We start from the raw sequence: 23,200 nt of genomic DNA, 5'->3' as shown, positions 1-23,200 counted from the left end.
CTTTATACGTTAACAATATATCCTTATGGGATTAATGGTAAAAGGCATACTACTATCACCAGCCACAAGCTCACTTGGAACAATTAAATCACTGCGTCAACATGTAACTAAACATGTCATTTCCAAATCTATTACATACTGATATCGGTATGGTGGCTTTAAGCATCTTTTCACGCTGCTAGTGTAATTATACAATCATGCATGCCTATGTAGCGGAAAGCTTGTTGATTGCGACAGCAAACTTCTGTGTTTACCTTGAGCGAACAGGAGAGGACATTTGCATACAAACTAATGTAATTTCTATAGATTTGAAATTCCTGTAATTAAAAGCAAATCAACTAAATGACAGCAGAGACTGTTGTCGGTAAAACATTTTTTCCACCCATTTGTACTAGATCTACTTTAAGATTGCTTCCTTGATTTCAAAATTCAATACAGCATAGTTTAAAGCACCATCCATAATATTTTCTATCTACAAATACATAAGTCAATCAGCAGCCTACATCTACATCAATAAAACTGATGTACCATGGAGAAAAGAAAATTTCAGAGTCTTTAATGGAGCAGTGCTTCACCAACCGGGCGTGCTGACGAGGGCGCTTGGCTCGGTCCGAGTTTCCCTCCATCACAGCACGAACAGCAGTCCGAAAAGATGCAACGTTGGGCTGATTTAACGGTGTGTTGAAATGACGGTTCAAAGTGTGCGTTTTTTAGGCTGGTTTCAAAATGACTTAACATGGGAAAGTGTTAGACTGAGACTATAAAAGCGGAGTGCTATAAAAGTCTGTTACATCGTTGATTGATGAGCACTAACCCATCAAACACACCATGGGTAGCTCTTCAGGATGTTTGCAGATGACTGAAATTCTGGAGGCTAATGAAAGGAAGAACAGAATGAAAACATGGCTAAATCTAGTAAATCAAGGATGATATTTAATACACACAGTTTCAAATGCAACATGGACGCTACAAGGCAGCAGTTAAAGAGATGTACAAATCTCAAAGCAGAGTGCATAGTGTTTTTTTTTTTTTCTCCTTTGCAGACATCCTTGTGCTGGGTGAAACTAAACAGCCGTACTGGTTTTCTCTTTATTTATTATAGAGTTAAAGTTTCTATTAAAATATAATGCTCTTTTTGCTTGGCATAAGTTTAAATAAATAGAAGCAGTGATTCTCGGCCTCACTCCTATGGACATCAAACTCTCCCGATCTCCTCTCTTTCTCCTGCTTCGTCACACTGCTCCAACAAATCGGTTAATCGTGAAGCCCTTTGTGAGCCAGAGGTGTGAACGCAGGGAAGCCATGATGTCTCCCAATACGGGTACGGAGATACATCGACTGTACAAGTCTATTTCACTTTTCACCTCATTTGGGTAAAAATAAATGAATCTGGGCCTGGTTTCCAGAAGTCCGCGCACCATTAAGACCGCTTCAGCCGTTAACGCGTTCGAAGCGGTCTCGGGGAAACAAGGCAAGGCAGGCCAGGGCCGCCAGGGAGAGGCGGCCCATCGTGCCGCGGAGGTTAAAGAGTTCGTGCAACTTTTATGCGGAAGCACGCGGCGGTGGCGAAACCCGGAAGCGTTGTTTTATACAACAGCAGGGGTCCAGCGCTCACTGCCGAAGGGCCAGGAGGTTTTAAGGTAGTTTCTACTTCTCTGTGTGCGTGTTTTGTGTAAGCGTGTATCTCGTTCGGAGCGTGCGAGTCTGGGACTTTCCTCGTGCTCTCGCCCGACGCGTCCCGGCAGGTCGTCAGTAGTCGTCCCCGCGGCTCACCACCTCCTTGCACGTGGGCCTGAGGAGGATGGTGTGCTCGAACTGCGCCGTGTAGGAGCCCTTGATGTCACAGAGTGGGGGGTAGGGGTCGATGATGCCCAGGTCACACAGGTTCTTCAGGGCCATCAGGTACTTGCTCTCACCCAGGCGGTCGAGCCAGCGACGGCAGAACGCCAGCGTGCCGAAGTTCTCGTTCACGACGTTGAGCAGGTGCTTGGCTCTCGGCAGCCTGGAGGGGTCAGACGCGACTCGGTCACGCTTCAGCCGGCACACGTGGGGCTCTCGTTACGCTCGTGCACTTACACGTACAGCTCAGTCCTACCTGATTGGGACGTGTCCTACATCAAAATTCTTCATGTAATGAGAACAGTCCATGTCGTCATGTACCACTCCCTTTCCGGTGCTCCCAAACGTCTCGATAGCATACACCTCGCCCTCCTGGACGGACGGACACACACACACACTCCAAACTTTCATCTGTGGAATCTTGAGAAACCCTGATACTAGTCAGTCCTCCATACCTTGATACCATCCTCCATGATCTCTTGATCAGAGTTTTATGTATTAACTACAGTTAAAGCTGGCATGCAGGTTTTACTATATGCAGCAGAAACAGCAGAATGCCTGTAAAGAACAGATTTGGCTTAGCGCTGCAGTTCAAAAATAGTCCAAAAATCTCAATCTGCTAAACAGGAGCAAGCTCACACCCAACTACCCAACACAAACACACACCTAGGAAGACTTGGGGGGGGGGGGGGGATTAGTGGGAACAGATCAAGCACAAGAGTGACTGTACGTTACATTTCTACAGAACCTAGACGGGCTCACACCTGAGAACTGCAGCCCGGAGGACTTTAGTTTGAACGTTGTGGTAGGTGGAGGAAAGGGTGGGCCTACCTCCATCCTAGTGGCCTCTCCACCCTTTACGATGGGCACCGTTTTGCCTCCATGGATCCGGTACTGGCCAATGGAGTGTCCGTTTAGATTACGAACTGGCTTAACTGGAACGCAGGCAGGCGGACAAACCAAAACGAACTGCCTCAGTTCAGGTGAACGATCAGTGTCAAACCAATGTTATTAATCAACACTTGGTGAACCACCCCCCCCCCCTCCTCTCTTTTTTGCATGAGTCTGCAGAGCAAGTGTTTTGCATTTGGGACTCTGAATGTAGTTCCCTAGATGAGTCTGTCTCTACCTTGGTATGTTTTGCCATCCAACTCCACCTCATATGACTCCATCACTTCCTGTATGGATTCCCCAACGTCGCAGAGGCGCACGTCTACACCAGCACACTGCCGGGAGAAAAGGCAACGCTAACGCATGCAGCAGTTTTAAATAGCTGGACCGATCACTTTACCATCTGCTCTCCGGGCGTACGGTCAACACCCAACCGTACAGCACAGTTCTGACCGGTTCCCTGCCTCACGCCTGACTTAACCCAGGTAAATCACTTTGGGTTAGAACAAGGCAGTGACCTGGCTGTGGTGGAACGCAGTCCAATGGAAACATTAACATGCGGTAGACTTGGTGAACTCATTTGGGCTCGTCTGTCAAGTGACTGTACTGGCCTGCGAGAGAAAGTCTAGCCGGGGGTCAGGAGCAGAGGTGGGACCAAGTCAGTGTTTTGCAAGACTCAAGTAAGTCCAAGTCTTTATACCTCAAGTCCCGAGTCAAGTCTCAAGCAAAGACACTCAAGTCAAGTCAAGTCTCGAGTCAAGACAGGCAACAGTCAAGTCAAGTCCCAAGTCTGAAACTTGGAATTTCAAGTCCTTTCGAGTCTTTTTTTTTTTTACCAATGTTGCAGGTATATTTTAAATGTAAATAATAGACATTATCTTTTTAAAATCTGTATTCTCCTCAAATCTTGATAAAACATGTGCAACTGAAAACACGAAGTATAAAAAAAAATTAAAATTAGCTGCAAAAATATTCATACTTTAAACTACAATTTTCCAGAAATAAATATTATGTGAAAAAGTCATAAGTAGAACTCCATGTTCAAATAAAAAGTGCTGATATTTTCACAGTACAATACAAAGAACCATAACAGCATTTTCCCTCTCTTCTCTTATCTGGTTTCTTGGAGAACATGTGTGAGTGACACAAGACAAACAAATATAAGAACTGAACAATTAACAGGAATCTGCAACTTTAGACATTTCAGTAAACTATTCTGCATTGCATTTGCTGGCCAAAAGTCTGTATGTCATTTGTGCACGATGAATGATGTCCCCATAGCGGAAAACTCGCTCCACTTTTGTCAATATATTTTTTTCTCGACGTAGATGTCTTCAAATACACAATCCATGCTGAGATAGAACTGGATATTATGATGGTGACAGAGAGAGGCTCTCTTCCCCGAGTTCAGATACAGAACCCAGGGTTGCCAACTCTCACGCATTGAGCGTGAGACACACGCATTTGACCGTCTTCACACGCTCTCACGCCACACATCCGATTTCTCACGCCGGAAAAAAATCTAGTTTATTTACCTCTGATCCACATCTATGATTCAATGAGTTACTAGTTCGCTCTGGCACCAACCACTGGCGATCGATCGATCGCGATATAATACTTAATTTGTGTCCATTTTACACCCCGCCCGGTAAAAATTTACGTTCGCCAACCCCCCATTTGATTGGTTGTGCTGCAGCTCATGCACACACACACACGTACAGAGTGTGGAAAAGCAGAGGACTGGTCTGCGTCAGAAGGACGGAAATGAAATTAATGGGGCGCACTTTATAAATATTAATATGCGTTTTAAAATTTAGATTTGGGGTAAAAAAAAATCAAGTCTTTGCAAGTAAACAGGTTCAAGTCCAATTCAAGTCCCAAGTTATTGGTGTAAAAGTCCAAGTCAAGTCTAAGTCTCTGAATATTTTTTCAAGTCAAGTCAAAAGTCTTAATATTAATGACTCGAGTCTGACTCGAGTCCAAGTCATGTGACTCGAGTCCCCACCTCTGGTCAGGAGTGACGCAGGCTTCGTGAAACCATACGAGCCAATGTGCTTTTATCCCGGCCAGATACTTACTCGAAACCACAAAGCTCCATGGTTTATTGATCAGTATGGTGTGTGATTTCCTGTGCAAATTAAACCCACCGTACCCACAATAAGGGAAGCCCTACTGCTAAATGAGACATATAGCCACAAACTGAGCAGAACATGGATCCGAACCACACAAAAACACTCGTCCAAATGCCCTCTCTCTCTCTCACACACACACACACACAAACACACCTTGATTCCCGTGTTAGTGGCGTCTCTTACAGCCTCAATTAGACGGTCGTACTTTGGGTTAAAGGTGACTGTGAAGGCACAGTCAATGATCCTTCCTAAACACAAATAAAATGAATTTTATTATGTAGAATAGACTAATTGTGTGTGTGTGTGCATTTCTGAATGGATGCACAGAACACATTTTTCCCTTTAAAGAGCACTGAATGTGTGTTTGCATGGTTGATAGGGTGATATGAAAGTATACATATGTGATTGTACCATTTATGTGTGTGCCAAAGTCGATCTTGCACACATCATCATACTGCAACACCGTGGAGTCGCCCGCATTGGGCGTGTAGTGAGCGGCACAATTATTCAGAGAGCAGCCAGTGGGAAAGGCTAAACCTGCATTAAGCCCATCCTCCTTTATCAACTTCCTACTGCACTCCTCCAGACGCTCACTAGGGGGCGAAAGTGAGCGAGAGAATATGAGAGACACGTTAGAACTATAAGCACTACACACACAAATATTCACAGCATTTAATTGTCGTGTTTGGTTGTGAATGTTGAGAGCCTTTTGAATGGGGTGTGGAAAAATTTTTTTTCATCGTGTGGGCTGTCCAGGGGCGAGTTAACAGTAGACAAAGGCCCTCACCAGATCTCTGTCATGGTGAAGCCCGGCTCGATCCAGCTCGTGACGTACTGCCGCACTTGACGGTGTGCCTCAGCCGCCTGGCGAAAGTCGCTCCACATCTCCTCGCTCGCCATATCCAGCACGCGCTTCTCTTCATTGCTCATCCGCCAGGCTGCACTCCGCCTACACACACACACACACACTCCCAGAGACTTGTAGGGCTAGACGCAAACTTTTTTTCCCCCCAGCCAAAAAGCACAAACCGATCTTGATATGGTGACGCTTTGAAGCGAAGTGAGAAGGTCATATCGTTCACAGCCTGTACTGAAGAGGGCACGTTGCGCTGGTGTTCACGCAGGAGATAACAGCGAGAGCCCACTCCCACCCTGTCCACGCTGCTTACAGTAGAGACTACTACCTTCAACAGCGTGAGAAGGTGAGTCTCCCCTGTGCTGGTTGTCTCAGCAAAGTGATCTAATATTACACAGAGCGCAGGGTAATCCGAGGTAGAGCAAAACTCCCAAAAGGACGGTGTGAGCTGAGGAGGTAACGGGAGGAGCCGAGAACGGAGAGTAAATGAGGAGATCTGAGTGGGGAGAAGCGAAGGAGAGAACGAGAGGAGAGGAGAGGGGAAAACGACTAGGAGAGAGGAGAGGTCTGGGAAGAGATTGATGGGACAGCATTTAAAAGAAAAGCAGTCTCTTACCCATCCTGTGAGGGAGGGTATTCACACTCCTGTCCTACTGGAAACACTCCATTGGGGTACAGTTCAGAGACCGGCACGGAGGGAGGATCCGTCTGCAGTTTAGCTGGAGACACACAGCGACGCCAGTGACACAAGACTATTAATGAAAGTGCAGCAAAAAGCCATGAAAGCCATTTGATTATGCAGTACAACAAAACAATGTGAATGTGGCATCAGAACCGAAATGAAGGGGGGGATAAGAAAAGAGAGAGAGAGAGAATGCACACTGCAGGACGTCTCCAGGAGTGCAGCAGCCTGGCACAGAGCTTGTTTGGTGCCCTGGGCCACCAGGCGTGACATGATCGCGAGTGCTCACAGCAGGGCCCGGCCCCGGGGCAACAGCGAGAGCCGGTCACCGCGCGAAAGACGGGGTCAAAAGGAAAAGAACTCACTGCCCCTCTTCTTTTTTGCCTTCTTCTTCCTCTTTTTCCCTGCCGAGTTCTCTCCTTCATCCCCGTCTGCGACAAAGGGAACACATAAGAGTTTTTACGCATGAGCGCACCACGAAGACCGGGATGAATTCAGAAACACGGTGTACTCTTTATGTTCAGAAAACTGGATGCGTTGAATGGAATTAGAATAGGTTTGAATGAGGACACCGAGTGCCGAGAGCTTTTGGGTGGAGCACCTTCTTCTCCATCTTCCTCCCGCTCTCTCTCCTCCTGGACCTGCTGCTGCTCCAATGGCTTTCTCACATCTCCTTCTCCATCCTCCCCCAGTTCAGCTTGTCCTGCTGCAAAGTCAAACGCACACACACACACACACAGGTGAACGAGCCTACAAGCAAAGTAAGTGCTAAGTGTGCCAGGTGCATCCGGACCTGCGCTCCTCGGAAAATAATCCTTGGCGTGCCAACGAGCGCCTACGTGAAGGCTACTGACTAATTGTTGGCAGTTTAAATGCTCCAGAAAGCTCTATACCATATAAAGACAGAAAAGTTATCAAAGATTGGATTGATCACCATATAACCTTGAAAATGCGACACAGAGAACACAGCAACCCTAATGGGATTTTAAACACTCAGCCCAAGACTTAAACATTTATAAACTAAAATTTAAGAACGATGTTAAACCCTACGTGTTTTGGGATTGGAATACACACATTTGTAACCTACTTGGAGCTAACAAATTGGTTTTTAAAAAATCAGCAAACTATTATCAAATTGTTCCTGAATTTCTCCAAGTAGTCTAGTCTAAAGATTTCGTAGATATGATACATTGATATACATTTAATATAAGCTATTTGAATATTAAAAATACCCACGCGTCCTTTGCAACACTGTATATGACAGCATCGCTGCACGTGTGTTGAAGTGTCAAACCTGCAGGCGCTCAAGTGTGCAGCGCTACCTGCACCGGCGCGTGCACCGACCTCGCACGGCTCGCGCTGCTCCACTACTGTTCTCACGCGCGCGGCGACTACGGCACTCACGTGCGGCGGCGGCGGGCTTGTTCTTCTTCTTCTTTTTCTTCTTCTTCTTGGCGGCGTCGGACTCCCCTCGCTCGTGTCCGTTCACGAAAACCTCGTCTGGCTCCGCCGGTAAGCGCGCGCTCCCCGGTTCCTCCATGACCGCAGCCGCTGGGGTACGGGACGCGGTGCATTGTGGGAGGACGGAGAGAAACTTGCCGGATCAGCTGATGATGATGATGATGATGATGATGCCCAATCTGAGCATAAAATTAAGGACCACTACAAACTCACTTGGCCATAAGGTCGACGGGCAGGAGACTCACTCCCTATCTTACCTTTTGCAGAGGGAGTTACGATAATTCAATAAACATCAAAATCAATTATCTTAATTTTTTGAGAAATCCAATAATGTGGGTACAATTAATAATAATGACGTACATTTTAGCCTAAACCGCTTTGGCCAAAGATTTGCAGCTTAGAGAACACGAGCCTGCCCAAGATGTCCTCCAGGTGGCAGCATTGCGCTGGTTTCCGCGCACAGAAGTCAGCTGTGTGGGGACAGACGCGCTGTGATTCTGGCTGGGAGCCATCAGAGATACTGGCCATCACCCAAAGTAAGTAGGGCGCATAGTCCAGTTCGCCCGAACCGTTATATCCGATTATGCAGAACAGTAGTTTTGCAGAATAGTTTTGATTATTTATTTACTGCTAGATCCAGCCTTTACTGCAGAGCATCAGGTCAGTGAGTGAGATGTGAGCTCGGAGGGTGAAGAGGAGCACAAGCGAACACCCCCAATCATAATGCCCCCATCATAATGCCCCCGACTGACCTGCGTATAAGTGCAAAACACCAAGATGAATTTGGTAGCTTTATTATTTCATAAATGATTTTGGGTTTGCTATTTGAAGTGCAGGAAAAATATAAGCGTCAGAAAATGCTTAGTGGGTGCAGAGTGAGAAATACAAACAAACGTACGTATGTATGTATGTGCACTCATCCACTCTCACTCACTCACTCCAACTTGATCATGGCGAATCATAGACAAATCTATAAAGCGCCAGACAAGTTCAAAAGCACAGACGCATATAGTAATTAGCAAATGCACACAACCTATGATACAATTAGAATGTATCTCTGATTTCTTCACAACTTAAGAAACCCTCCGTGCAAGTCACACGCTTGCAGGAATAGTGAGAATTGTGTTTAAGACATGAATTATCGTCAAATGGTGTAACCAAGATTTATTTACTGCTCCGTTGAAATTTCAAACTTCGTTTGCAAAAAAGACTCAATATTTGCTACGTAGGCAGTAATTTTTAGGAGGTAACAGCTTTGGTCTAGTGCACTGCCTGTATTTATACCTAGTGGCTACCTTCTCAAATGGGTCCATGTCCTACAGTTTGATTACCAGCGCCACCTTGTGGAAGGAAGGAGCACCATAAAGACACGCACAGGAAAATATGAACAGACCATAAAACAAATCATTAAAAACAAAAACAATCGATTATGGTTCCAATTATGTATTCCAAAGAAATTCTGGTCATAGTAGACTAGTCTCTACACCCAACCAATAACAATAACCAATCAAATCTTGCACACACCCCTACATCACTCCTAACCTTAACCAGCTGTTCCTACACGGTGCGCCATACATGACATCACCTACACCAGTGTTGATCAAAACAGGCCCTGTGGCTATAGCAGTTCCCCAGAATTACTGTACTTAACTTTTTGATAGCTGTTTGTAGGTGCTGTACCATCACTATTCAAGCTCACCTTCTCATTAAGAAATATCATGAAAACATCAATAGCATGGTATTGTGAAAACGTATTATGACAAAAGTATGATTAAACCCCCCTAGTCTTAACATAACAATGACTAAGATAATTGAATACGTGATGTAGTTATACTGAGACTTGGGATATAGCAAGACGTGAGGACCGTCTCAATAATCCAGGGAACAGGGCAGATAAACACCGATACAGCACATCCTTTACTCATGATCAAGACATTCTTAAAAAGGTACCACAGTAGATACAAGGGAATTCCAGAGAGGTAGTTATGTGGTAGTTATGTGGTAGTTATGTGGTAGTTATGTGGTAGTTATGTGGTAGTTATGTGGGCTCTGGTTTCTCCAGAAGCTGCTGTTTTGGGCATGTTATCCATTAGATTAGTCGCATGCATGTTTGTGTTCAGTGTTGTGTTTGTGTTCTCATGATTATCGTTGTGCCAGGACTCGTTTGAAAGGTCGAGCTACATGCGAGCCAGCACAAGAACTAATGTCCAGAACAAGCCGATCCAGTGTGTACCAAAATTATTTACTTAGATCAGAACACCGCAGTAGCATCATTTAAAGTGAATAAATGATACAATTTATAATCTTTAAGGTCCATGATGTCACTAGTTAAGGGAGTAAATGTCCATGTTAATAATGCACTTTTCCATATTTCATTTATGAGCGGGAGGATGAGGGGACACCATCGGCTAATCCCAGATTACACCACAGCATAAAGGCCAAAGAGCGGAACCAGTGGGCCACCGTACAAGAGGAGTCAAGTGTTCTGGTCAGCCCGCACGTCATGTTCTTATAAATACTGACTAGTGATAAGGTCCTTCACAACACACACACACACTCTCAGACACTGCACACATGTACATGGATGATCAGCATTACCTGTAAAATATGAGCTTTACGTGCATGTGTATAAAGGTTTTTAATAGATCTGTGTAGGATTCTGTGTTTGTATGTGCTAGCCTGTACCTGAGGCATACAGAGGAACTGGGATGAATGGATCACACACACACACACACACACACACACACACACACACACACACACACACACACAGAACAGACATATAAAACTCTTATACCAGCTACATCCATTGATGTCTGTCTCAAGAAACAAGCTCAATAAATAAACCTAGTGGATGGAAATAAATAACCGCTTTGCAGTAAAACAACCGATTCTAGTCCTTCAGTGCCTCCCTTCCATGTCTTTCTCCAGCAGCGATGTCACTTCCTCTTCCTCTTCCTCCGAGTCCCCGTACGTGCATTCCTGCAGGTGCGTGAAGGTGTGGGAGCGGGCCGCGACCTGGGCAGCCAGGGCAGAACCGAAACTAAGAGCTTCTGAGCCGTGCAATTCCGTCAGCCTGTCAATCACCGAAAGGGTTGGGACTCTGGGGGTGAGGGGGTGTGTCCCATTCTGCTCATCCTCATCAATCAGCCCGTCCGATTGGTAGAACCGCGTCCCTTCCGGCACCGCCCGCCCTCCTCCCTGATCCTGGGTTTCAGGGTCACCGCAGCAGAACTCAGTCACTGGCTTTTCTTCCTCTCCGTCCTCTGTGGCGTCGTTCTCCTTCTGCTCTTCCTCGCTCACATCCTCTTCCTCCTTCTCCTCCGGCGGCTCCTGCCAGATGTGGTTGTCTGCCGTTGTCGTGGTCTCAGCGCAACCTTCAGTCACTGAGGATTCTGGGATGGTTGAAGGTTCTGCGCTCTCCATGGCAGCCTGGGTCAAAGCAGCTAGAGAAACAACGACGGTGATCAAGAGACTGTCAAGGCCTGACACTACTGATCAAGGCCAGATATCATGGACGCCATTATGAGAATCAGGTATTCAGGATGTCTGTTTGTGTGTGGGTGTTCACAGGGTCATCTAGACATCGTGTATTAGATTAGGAGTGATGGATTACAGCTGGAAATGAGTGAAAGAGTCACTTATGATTATGAGGGTGTGAGTGTGTATAGCACCTTGGTCGCTGAACAGCAACAGCTTACGCTTGTCTCTCTCCCCTTCAGACGTCCGAATCCCCAGGACAGACTTCAGCTCGAGTAAAACTCTGCGTGACTCCTCCCTCTCGCGACGCTGCCTCTCACGTTCCCATGGCGACAGCATGTCCACAGCGCCGGCCCACTCCGTGTCCGAGTCCGAGTCGGAGACGTACGCCTCGAGTTCCTGTTGACGTACACACCCCTAAATACTGATTATATGAACTACAAATCACCACCACTTTCTGGGGGCCGTGTGTGTGGGGGGGGTGTTTGCGTGTGTTCTGGGGGTGGGTCCACAGTCTCGGAGGATTGAGCTATCACCACCTTCTGATGCATCTGCTCACGGTCACCCTGGCTTTCACCACACTACCTCTGGGTTCTCTCTTACTTCACAGCTGAGGTTTTCTGGTTCACTGCTCACTTATAGGTCTGATGCTTTCTCTTCTTCGTTTATAGCTGCAGTCGGCAGCCCACACACGGAGTTGTGAGTATTTCAGTGGCAGCTAACCAAGAACAGCTGTGGTAGATGATTTAAAAGTATCTGCGGATGAACCCCAAGCCCTTTTGATGAGATAGGCCAACTTCCCCTCTCGTATTCTCTGCTCTTTACACCCCCCGCCCGTGTTCGCCGGCCGCACCTGTTCCTCTGGGACGGGGTCCCTGTCCTCTATGTGTGCGACAGGGACAGGAGGAGGCGGGGCAGGACCGGCTGGTTCCTCTGGACCGTCTGCACTTCCTGTGGAGCACACACAAACACCGTCACACATCCAGCGAGCGTCTGAGGCTGTGTAGGAGTACGGTGTCTGTACACGGACCAGGCAAATATGATGACCACGTTTCAAAGCACGTGCAAGTAGTTATTATTGTGCATCCGTATTTTAATATTTCCCTCAGATGTACTTGTAAGATGATGTAGTGCCCGTGTTAATCTATGGCATGGCCTCCAGCTCTAATGCCCAGGCACTACGAGGTCTGGCTTCTATCACCAGTTGTCTCAGCCAGACAGGTCCCTGAGCTGGGCATGTTAGTTCAAATCACTACACTGTACAGAGCATGAGTGTAGATGTAGGGAGCAGTAGGGAGAAATGACTGCATGTGGGATTATGTAAGGACGACCCCGGAGCTGTGATATAAACGAGTCCCTATTGACTCGTCGACTTGATGTTTACATCTGCTCGTTCTCAGTAAAAAGTAAGACACATCACACACCATGCAACAAACACACACCATAGACACACAGACACACGCACATGCACAAACACACATACGCACACGCCCCCCTTTTCCTCTATGCAGTCTAGAATAACTACTGGGTGGGAATTAGGACAAATAAGGAACTCTAAAAATACCCCCCCCCAAACACCCTGTTACTATAGAAACACAAAGAAAGGTATTCTGAGGCACCTCAGAATGCACAAACACATGCACACGACAGATTCTCATAAATCACAGGAAGGCAAGGCACAAGGTCACCTTTTTTAAACACAATTTTGTTATCAATCAGACTGTTTGTTGAGCTGAACATTGCAAAGATTTTGAGTAAAAAATGCATAAACGGATAATCTTAATAACGCTACTTGATGGCATCATCTCCCTGGTGCTAATCTCACAAACCCACAATCTCTGCCTTGAGTGATTTAAACCAGCGAACCGCACCGACCAGTGATACCAATACAACCTTCTTCACTTTACCAAACCCTCCTTTATTCCCTGGATGCTCTCCCATTTCGGAAAGAGCGGAAAACCTGCTGTCCCCTGCGCCACCTAGTGGAGCCCTGAGGTACTGCTGCGTGTGGCGGCTCCACGGTTCAAACCCTGACCTGGGCAGTCGGTGATGCGCCTCAACATTCGCTCCACCTGCGTGGTCACGTCGTCCCAGCAGCAGGAGCTGGCCTGCACGTGAGGCTCCAGCAGGACCAGCCGCTCACGCAGGTCCTGATAGCCCGCGCACGTCACCTCCTCTGTCTCTTTGGTGACCATCAGCTTCTCGAGCTCATCCTCCAGGATGATCACCCTGACGAATCGCCAACAGGAGGGGACAGGGGTGAGGGAGACAGAGGGCGGGGACGGAGACGTACGTTTTTACGTTTACGGACACGATTATTACAATGCGGAGGCATTTGTAACGAACTGCTTTGCGGGTCAAACGAGAGCAAAGCTTCGTACTCGCTGAGGAGGGTGCGTAGGTGCAGCTGTAAGCTCCGGACGGACGTGTGGAGGGTGTTCAGCTCTCTGCATTTCTGGCGTGCGCGGTTCGTCCGGCTCGACGGCTGCGTCTGATGCTGCATCTCGAAGTAACGATGGAAGTCGTAGCTGCGCTGCAAATCGCCGAGGCAACCGGCCAGGGCGGGACGGAGGGAACCGGTGACTGCGGCCACGCTGCGATAGGCCAGCGGGCGGGGCATGGGCTCTGGCTCTGGCTCCTCCCTCCCCGATGACAAAAGCAGAGCCAGTCGGCGGAAAAACTCTGAGCTCTGCCCCACCCACAACTGAAAAAGGAGCTTGAACAACAAAACGTAAGGTGGTTAGTGTTCACAAAGATTTCTATACAAGGGCCTTTTTTTTCACCGAAAAAAATGAATGACATCTACTCGTGAGATTTTTGCTCACCTTCAGGGCCGGCAGACTGTAATCGTTGGTCAGCTCCTGAGCCTGCTCATCAGAGAGATGCTCCGCCCCCAGGCCAAGGCCCAACTCTCTGATTGGTACTGTGGAGACATAGTTGGTGACATTGTCGATCTCCGAGTTCAGCGGGAACGTGAATGAACGCGTAGTTAAGGAATCAACAGCTTGAATGCCAAGCGGCAACACTGAGTCACGTGCAGAATAAAAGCAGTGTGGGTTATATTACAAGTCACGGCGTAATTATAAATACAGACGATACAGTAAGTGAAGGATATGACTTGAGCATAATGCAAGTGGCGAGGCGGGAGGCTCGGAATGCACACCGTAGACTTTGATAGGCCGCTTTTCTCAGACCAATCAGTTGCTGGCTGCGCAGTTGCCCCGCCCTGTTAAAGGGACAGGCCGCACTCACCCTGTCGAGTAAACTTGACAAGTGAAATGTGATCCAACTGTGCAGACGTCCGAGAACCATCAGGGCAAACACACACTGCACACGCTCACGACACAAGTAACACAGCTTATTCAAACTTAATATATGTAGAAATATGTAGAAATCACAGTCCTACATTCATCGATGTATTTCTAAAAGTCTCTCACACTGAAATCACACACACCCCTCTACACACCCCTATGCTTTCAAATTATAACACGTGCAGTACATGCAGTAATATAATATGAAAGCAAGTAAAATAATATGGAAGTCAATATTAAGAGTAGTAAAAACCCTTCTAATACTCTTACAAAACACTTTGTTTCCATAACGTAAAGGGAAGCCGACTCTTTCGACTGAATAAAATAAACTAAAGAAAAATAAAATCTTGACAAGACGAGTGACTGTGCTTCTTACAGAGTATACCAGCATGAAACAGATTTAAGGATCTGTGACCTGTATCTGTGATAAACTGTGCCCTCATATGCTGTTGTTTACCACAGGACTAAACCTACTATGGAAGACATAACACTGAAATCTCATGTCAGTGCTAGTGGAAAAAATGCAATCATCAGCCCACAGTTAGATGTAGAATGAATGACAAGATTCAGTAGGACCTATATACGATGATGACCTAGAGGCAGCCCCGTCGACAGGGGGGGACAACCGGGTCTGTTGTCCCGGGCCCCAGGGCCAGGGGGGCCCATCAATGAGCCCAGCAATTTATTTTTTATTTAAAGTCTATAATTTTTAAATAATCTTGAAATCTTTCATTAATATAAAATTCTGTACTCAAAATAAACTCAATGGCTAAAATATATATGTTTTTTTTTACCTATCTGCATATTTTCGATTAAGTGCATACACCCCCGCATCCCACTGGAAAATGGTTTGATCCAGCACCGACCGTAACCGGCTGGTACCCGCACAACAGCGGGAAATACAGTGGTGGATAGTTAAAGTAAATACAGAAATCTGGAGCGCAGAAAAGAAAGGAAAACATTTACCTGACGAATTTTAATGTTGCATTGTGTTCCAGGTTTGAAAAGTGCTGGAATTTAGGCTAAAGTACTTGAAAATGCTTGAAATTGTAACTACTTCGTTTCACAACAAATAGCTGTCTGACTGAACAGTTCTCGTGAAGACGTTAAGATTGGGCGTTTTGAAAATAAACAACCATTAAATAATGTGATAAAAAGCGAATTATTTCGAGTATATGTATAAATATTTAACTTAATTAAGTTTAACGTGCTGGAAAATATTGAAATGGACCTTTAAAGTGAAGTACAAGTGCTTTAATTCCACATTATAAAGGTGTATGAACCCTGCAAACATGACTTTGTTCATTGCGCTGAAGCGCGTCGCGCGCGAAGTTACAAAAGTCAAGAGGTGCACGACCTCGCGAATGGACAGCGCGCGAGGCCCTCGCACACGGGCGGTGCCACTGCGATTATGTCATTTTCGCGCGAACCCTCGCGCCGCTCGCGACGCGTCAAGTATAAATCAGTCAGCTGTCAGAAACAGCTATGACCTAACAGAAGGATTGTCAAATGACGAATTTCAAATGACGTGCGCCGGAGGGAGGGGGGGGCACATTAAACTTTCTTGTCCCGGGCCCTAGCAAGACTGTCAACGAGCCTGCCTAGAGGTACACTTAGGAACAGGTTTTGTCTGACCATGGGATTTTAATAGTATACACCGGACAGAACAAAACTGAAGTGAGAAGTTATTTTTACTCAGCTCCAATTGTTTTTAGTAAAAGAAAATAATTATGGAATTCGGAAAACAATTTTTATTTATTATTTACTAAAATAATTTAAATTTGGTTCACATATCAGCACTTTAGCTTGAGAATCACATCACGACACATAAGCAAACTCTTTAATGACCAAATGGCCGAGCTATGAAACTACACACACAGTAACGAAAACCCGCAGGTGTGTAGGAGCGTCCGTGGACACTTACAGAGTGAATCCTCGCGAGATGACCTCGGTCTCCTGGATGAGGCGGAGGGATTTGCGGGCCAGGCTGGTGAGAGCGCGGCTGTGGATCACCAGGCTCTCCAGCTGGGCGGCGTGAGACTGGACCAGCCGCTGCAGGCGAGCCTTCCGCCACAGGGAGGCGCCGCGACACACCCCCACCGCACACGCGCCGCTCGCGGTCAGCCACAGCAGGGCCTGCCCGTCCTCCGCACACGAACACCAAACCGCAAGCAGGACGGCCAGCAGACCGACGAATACGGAGACTTCCCTGGGGAGGAGCCCACACACACACACACACACACACACACATAATAAGACACACAGGTAAATGGTACCTGAATTGTAATTAATGTTTAAAGAATTTGACCAAATATCACGCACTGGGTGTGTGTGTGTGTGTGTGTGTATGTTTATTATATGTCACTGCTCAGATAAGTGTCGAACGCAGTGCGAGTGTGAGTGTGTGTGTGTGTGTGTGAGTGTGTGTGTGTGTACCACGTAGAAGGCGCAGAGAGGTAACGTGGTGCGGGCAGAGCTGTGCCGGCACTGGGGCAGACAGTAGTAGTTGAGCCCAGAGACAGAGCGCTTGGGTCCAACAGCTCAATCAGCTCCACATCCTCCTGCAACAGCACATCCTGAGAGAGCACGCAGCGCAGGGCGTACTGACGAAACCCCGTGTCCTGCCAACACACACACACACACACACGCGCACTATCAAAACCTCCTTTGATACCTTCATTTCCCACGTCAGAGCAGTGGTGTGATAGGGGCTTTAAGAAGTGACAAAAATTAAGTGGATGGGACAAAAAGTGGAAAAATAACATACAGATACTTCATAAGTAAAATGAGAAAACATCGAGCTAGTTTACATGGAGCAGGTTACAGGGTCATTGAGTTTTCCTCCGTCAACAAGACTGAATGTCCATTTTTAGCATTTTTCTTTGTAAATTATTAACAAACTTACATTTCATATCATTCTAAAATTAATTAATTTTTACACAGAGTGAAAAGATTACACCAATAATTAGAATTTAATTTCCAATTTCTGGTATAAATTACAAATGCCTGTTTATGTCCGAGAATAATTGGTAGAAACAACTATAATCAACAGGCTGGGAAGCCCCCGGTTCATCAGACACGGATGAACGAGGATCTGTGTGGGAGAGGAACGCTGGACTCAGCTGCTTCCTGTGCTGTGGGACTCCAGGATGTATTCAAAAGCCATTAATAACAGTGCTGAGTCATGGGTCTCATGTCAGGTATCATGTCTGGTGTAACCAGCCTGTTTCAGCAGGGCCACGACTGTAGGCAGAAATGTAGTACCGTACACCACCAGGCTTCCCCACCACCCCAGAGTCGTCTTACCAGCTGATGCTCCAGCCTCAGGGGGGCGCTGTACTGATGGAATGGACCGAGACGGCACAGGACGTCAGCCAGCCTCCAAATACCACCCACCTGCGCGCACACACACACACATCTGTACAAGCTGAGAGGGATCAGGTCACGGTACAAATTAAATAAATGCGGGATGACTGTTTCAATTCAAAGGAACAACCGTATTTCAGTGTGACTGCTTGAAGGCCTCCATGCGTTCACATTACGTGAGGAGCAGAACACTGAGCAGAAAGAGAAGGAGGACAGTGGAAGACTGACAGAAAGAACAATGAGACGTGACATGGTGAGATTAAGCAGAAGCACTGGAGGAAGGTTTTCATAATACTGTAACTGTAACTCTCTCTCTCTCTCTCTCTCTCTCTCTCTCTCTCACACACACACACACCTAAGGCTTCAGCAGCAGAGCTAAATCTAGCTACGCCAGTTACACAAATAGTCCAATCATTGATTCCAGCGTGGGTCACAGCAGCTCAATTAATAACCACCACACTATCCCACAGCTGTTATCACGGACAGATTCTCTTTTTTTTTTTTTTACCATCAAATTTTCTTTCACAGCTCATCATTCGTGAGGGTGTGAAAGAGAGCTGTGCTCTTTTAGACGAGACCTCTCCCGTCCCAAACACAAGCATTGCCCGTTGCCCACATTCTTGGGAAGCTTGTGTTGTAATCCCCGAGCTCGGGGTGCTGAATTGCACTCGCTGCTTGTGGGAAGTGAATGCACAAGACTGAACCAAGGCGATGAAATCGAGCCTCCACCCCCCCCCCCCCCCCAACTTTTGAGGTACTGCCAGTGTGCTCAGTATTCCGCTAGCGTTGCTGTGGGACATTCGGAGGGCTTTCTCAGAAAAGCCAGAAAAGAATAAAAAGAAATAGGTGTGTGTGTGTGTGTGTGTGTGTGTGTGTGTGTGTGTGTGTGTGTGTGTGTGTGTGTGTGTGTGCGTGCGCTTGACATGTTTAAAAGAAGCTTCCATAGTAACTTGTGCAGGCCCAAGCCAATACAATGTTAGTAAGTAATGCAGTCCAAAGATGAACTGACCCCACTGGCTCTGTGTTATTGTAGTGTTGAGATTACATGACACAGCTCATGTTCTGACTCAAGTTTTAGACACACACACACACACACACACCTCTGCTAGCGAGAAAGCCCCACCACCGACACATCCATGCACACACACCCACAGTCAGCACAGAGCAGCACTGCACTGCAGGAAACAGCAGAGCTCCACCGAGCGCAGTTCTTAACCTGACAAATATTCCAACATTTAATCACATCCTGTTGCACCAGTCACCAAGAGACTGACACCAGTTCCCGGAGCATGTGACGTAAACACGAGTCTGCCTGCATTTGGTAATCAGATTATGTGCGTGCATGTGATTGGTCTGTAGTAAGACAATACTGTCCACATACAGGTTCTCTACACTGCGATTCTGGCCATGTGTTTACTGCAAAAGCCCCAAATCCATTTGGTTCAACAAAGCTGCATTATTGCTATTTGTTGTTCAAATTCTAAATAGAATTTCCTAACTTTGACAGCAGTAAGGTTCTACTCTCTGGTTCATGGAGTCTGGATGACATTATATCATAATGTATGTTACACCACCCAGTCCTGTTTGAATGCAAGACCAAACGTTAGACCCAGGCGTTAGACCCAGGCGTTAGACCCAGGCGTTAGACCCAGGCGTTAGACCCAGGCGTTAGACCCAGGCGTTAGACCCAGGCGTTAGACCCAGGCGAAGCGGACACTCACCCTGGAAGGGTGGAGGGCGTCCTGGGGAGAGGGCCTCTCCTGGACCCCGGCACCCAGCTCCTCCTCCTGCAGCTGTGAGATGGGTGAACATGCCTCAAAATCGGTGTGTCCTAGATCCTGCAAATACTGGAACAGCGGAGAGTTCTACAGAAAGACGGGATGGGGGGAGGGGGTTCGGAGAGAGAGAGAGAGAGAGAGAGAGAGAGAGAGAGACAGGCCTTGATTCAGATGTTTTTCTTAGCAACCCGGAGGCTGCTCCTTCAACTCTATCATTCCTCACTTCTCTTCTAGCCATCCAACGACGCTTCGTCGCTCCACAGATGTCAGTCCACCCTCAAAGGCCCAGCTGCCGGGCCTCAACAACAGATGCGGGCCTCACAGGCTCGTTTCTGCCAATCGGGATCCATAGACCACGTTTGCATTTACAGTTGTGCTGGAGCTGCCCAACCAAGCACCTTTATGGCCCTCCTGTCCCTATGCCCATCTAGTCGTTTATACCAACCTGGCACAGTACGGGCCAGTTTGCCGATACTACAAGCCTCAAGATGGGCCCTGAATCTGTTGCATGGCTAATTTTCACACAAGTGGAAAGGAATCAGTGTATGAATCTGCATGAGGCACAAAAGACTTTGTTTTCAGCATATGGTTTTTTGGAACCGGAACAGGCAGAATTTGGCAGAGGTGCCCTCAGATTATGTCTCTGTTGACAGTACGCAAGGCATTTTCTAAAAGACACGAGATGGGTACAATACACCCATCTTCTCTAGACAATGTCAGAAAACTTGCATCCAGAACATTATTTTTCTACATAAAAAAGTGCAACAATGTACAAGACACAAACTCACACTGAGGTCTACGGGCTAACAGCAGGGTGATTATGACCAAATTAAGGGTGTTATTTGTTTTTCACTGTGCCAATAAAGAAAACTAGCAAAGTAATACATTCATTAAAATACATGTTGGAGCACCATGTGGTAGAGAAAATGTCATTTTCTGTCGACACATCTATGGTTAAAAGAAATGACAATAAATCTGACAGCAATTGAACCCAGCATCACTCTGAAGACCAACCACAGCAAGGATAAAGATGTGGCTTCACATTATGTACAGTATGCAGATGAGCCAGAGAGGGACACATTGAGTTTATTTGGCATAAAACAATTAGCCCAGACGCAAAACAGCTACTGTGACCAGGCAGAAAGCTGATGAGCACACGAAAAACTCACTGAAACTCACTGAACTCACTTTACAACTTCAATCCCGTGTAGTATTTTTCAATATTCATCTCCGCAGCTAATGTATTTTTTATACTGCTTACTTGCTGTAAGGAATTAACCACCACCACCCTTAGTCTACCACCGAGTTTTCCCTGCAGTTATATCTGTCCAATGTTTATTGTGAGAAAATAAGCCCCCAAATTGAAAGGTTCACTCCACAACTCTCTGCCATCACCTTAAGAGCTGCCAACGTAATCTCGTTAACTTTATTACGGCAGCCCGTCATTTTGTAGTAGCATTGCAGCACTTCAACAACGTCACGCTCTCATGATCTGACCTGCTTGTGTCCGATACTGTCGCTGTTTGAAAGAAGAAGAAACACCCAGTAGGCAGAGTGGGGCCAGCCCACATGCCGCACATGATAGCTGTAGAAAACCACAAACCATCACACCAACAGACGCAGAAACTCAATATGTGTCCCTCTCTAAACCATCACACCAACAGACACACGTGTCCCTCTCTAAACCATCACACTAACAGACGCAGAGACTCATTACGTGTCCCTCTCTAAACCATCACACCAACAGACGCACGTGTCCCTCTCTAAACCTTCACACTAACAGATGCATAAACTCAATACGTGTCCCTCTCTAAACCATCACACCAACAGATGCAGACTCAATACGTGTCCCTCTCTAAACCATCACACCAACAGACGCAGAGACTCAATACGTGTCCCTCTCTAAACCATCACACCAACAGACGCAGAAAGTCAATGTGTCCCTCTCTAAACCATCACACCAACAGATGCAGACTCAATACCTGTCCCTCTCTAAACCATCACACCAACAGACACAGAGACTCAATGAGTGTCCCTCTCTAAACCATCACACCAACAGACGCAGAGACTCAATGAGTGTCCCTCTCTAAACCATCACACCAAATAACACAGAAACTAAATAGCCTACATATCCCTCTTTAAACCATCACACTAACAGACGTAGAGACTCAGTAAGTGTCCCTCTCTAAACCATCACACCAACTGACACAGAGACTAGCTAAATAGGCCTACGTGTCCCTCTCTAAACCATCACACCAACTGACGCAGAGACTCAATACGTGTCCCTCTCTAAACCATCACACCAACAGACGCAGAGACTCAATACATGTCCCTCTCTAAACCATCACACCAACTGACGCAGAGACTCAATACGTGTCCCTCTCTAAACCATCACACCAACTGACGCAGAGACTCAATACGTGTCCCTCTCTAAACCATCACACCAACTGACACAGAGACTAGCTAAATAGGCCTACGTGTCCCTCTCTAAACCATCACACCAACTGACGCAGAGACTCAATACGTGTCCCTCTCTAAACCATCACACCAACAGACGCAGAGACTCAATACATGTCCCTCTCTAAACCATCACACCAACTGACGCAGAGACTCAATACGTGTCCCTCTCTAAACCATCACACCAACTGACGCAGAGACTCAATACGTGTCCCTCTCTAAACCATCACACCAACAGACGCAGAGACTCAATATGTGTCCCTCTCTAAACCATCACACCTACAGACGCAGAGACTCAATACGTGTCCCTCTCTAAACCATCACACCAACAGTCACAAAGACTCAATACGTGTCCCTCTCTAAACCATCACACCAACAGACACAGAGACTCAATACGTGTCCCTCTCTAAACCATCACACCAACAGACGCAGAGACTCAATACGTGTCCCTCTCTAAACCATCACACCAACTGACACCACAGAGACTCAATATGTGTCCCTCTCTAAACCATCACACCAACAGACAGAGACTCAATATGTGTCCCTCTCTAAACCATCACACTAACAGACACAGACTCAATACGTGTCCCTCTCTAAACCATCACACCTACAGACGCAGAATGCTGTCTCACTGGTTCACCCGAACACAAACGTCTCCTCCTGTTCACCACACCCTGCTTTCGTTTTCCTCTCTAGGCCGATTTAACGCGCCTTAGATGTCGGTGGCTACAAACAGAGTGAAGTATGGCCCCCAAAACTCTTTAATTGTACCAAAAACTCACCTCGAACACAACCTCTTCATCCAAGTCCTCAGTCATAGCTCTCCGCCATACGAGTCCAACAGTCGCGCATGCTGGGATTGTAGTCGATATGAATTAACGACGGCTTCATCGGCGCTCGAGCTGGTCGAATGCGCAAAGCGAAGCAACGCCCGCAACTACATTACC

At 46.8% G+C, this 23,200-nt stretch overlaps 2 protein-coding genes across 4 annotated transcripts; both read right to left on the bottom strand.

Moving 5' to 3' along the window:
* Positions 1 to 969: 969 nt before the first annotated feature.
* Positions 970 to 7,983, bottom strand: metap2a (methionyl aminopeptidase 2a). Of its 2 annotated transcripts, none has more exons than XM_077004706.1 (11): positions 7,745 to 7,983; positions 7,002 to 7,106; positions 6,766 to 6,831; positions 6,335 to 6,437; positions 5,650 to 5,811; positions 5,274 to 5,455; positions 5,016 to 5,110; positions 2,969 to 3,065; positions 2,671 to 2,774; positions 2,096 to 2,211; positions 970 to 2,002 (listed from the first exon to the last, which is right to left on the bottom strand). In XM_077004706.1, the coding sequence occupies exons 1-11, from the start codon at positions 7,938 to 7,940 to the stop codon at positions 1,750 to 1,752; spliced, it is 1,479 nt and encodes a 492-aa protein (XP_076860821.1). In that variant the 5' UTR covers positions 7,941 to 7,983; the 3' UTR covers positions 970 to 1,749. The 2 variants fall into 2 exon arrangements, with proteins under 2 accessions (XP_076860821.1, XP_076860822.1); XM_077004707.1 differs by having other exon boundaries at positions 7,805 to 7,983.
* A 1,027-nt stretch (positions 7,984 to 9,010) lies between these two features.
* On the bottom strand, positions 9,011 to 23,179 carry vezt (vezatin, adherens junctions transmembrane protein). Of its 2 annotated transcripts, none has more exons than XM_077004703.1 (12): positions 23,036 to 23,179; positions 19,740 to 19,883; positions 17,959 to 18,048; positions 17,089 to 17,273; positions 16,577 to 16,861; positions 14,458 to 14,606; positions 14,167 to 14,315; positions 13,723 to 14,057; positions 13,377 to 13,570; positions 12,195 to 12,292; positions 11,536 to 11,740; positions 9,011 to 11,307 (listed from the first exon to the last, which is right to left on the bottom strand). In XM_077004703.1, exons 1-12 carry the CDS (start codon positions 23,069 to 23,071, stop codon positions 10,763 to 10,765), a joined length of 2,415 nt encoding a protein of 804 aa, XP_076860818.1. In that variant the 5' UTR covers positions 23,072 to 23,179; the 3' UTR covers positions 9,011 to 10,762. The 2 variants fall into 2 exon arrangements, with proteins under 2 accessions (XP_076860818.1, XP_076860819.1); XM_077004704.1 differs by having other exon boundaries at positions 14,458 to 14,594.
* Positions 23,180 to 23,200: the final 21 nt, after the last annotated feature.

This window comes from Brachyhypopomus gauderio, chromosome 5 (assembly GCF_052324685.1).
Source record: "Brachyhypopomus gauderio isolate BG-103 chromosome 5, BGAUD_0.2, whole genome shotgun sequence".
Lineage (NCBI taxonomy): Eukaryota > Metazoa > Chordata > Actinopteri > Gymnotiformes > Hypopomidae > Brachyhypopomus > Brachyhypopomus gauderio.
Note: the sequence above shows the minus strand (reverse complement) of the source record. Positions and strands in the feature narration are given on the sequence as shown.

Coding starts and splice junctions, on each gene's coding strand:
- vezt (XM_077004703.1), bottom strand. CDS start 23,071: ATGACTGAGGACTTGGATGAAGAGGTTGTGTTCGAG. Junction 14,058..14,166: donor ACAGTCTGCCGGCCCTGAAG/GTGAGCAAAAAT, acceptor TTGTTGTTCAAG/CTCCTTTTTCAGTTGTGGGT. Junction 11,741..12,194: donor ACCCCGTCCCAGAGGAACAG/GTGCGGCCGGCG, acceptor GTACGTCAACAG/GAACTCGAGGCGTACGTCTC.
- metap2a (XM_077004706.1), bottom strand. CDS start 7,940: ATGGAGGAACCGGGGAGCGCGCGCTTACCGGCGGAGCCAGACGAGGTT. Junction 5,456..5,649: donor TTCACCATGACAGAGATCTG/GTGAGGGCCTTT, acceptor TTCGCCCCCTAG/TGAGCGTCTGGAGGAGTGCA. Junction 3,066..5,015: donor CCACTAACACGGGAATCAAG/GTGTGTTTGTGT, acceptor TTCTCCCGGCAG/TGTGCTGGTGTAGACGTGCG.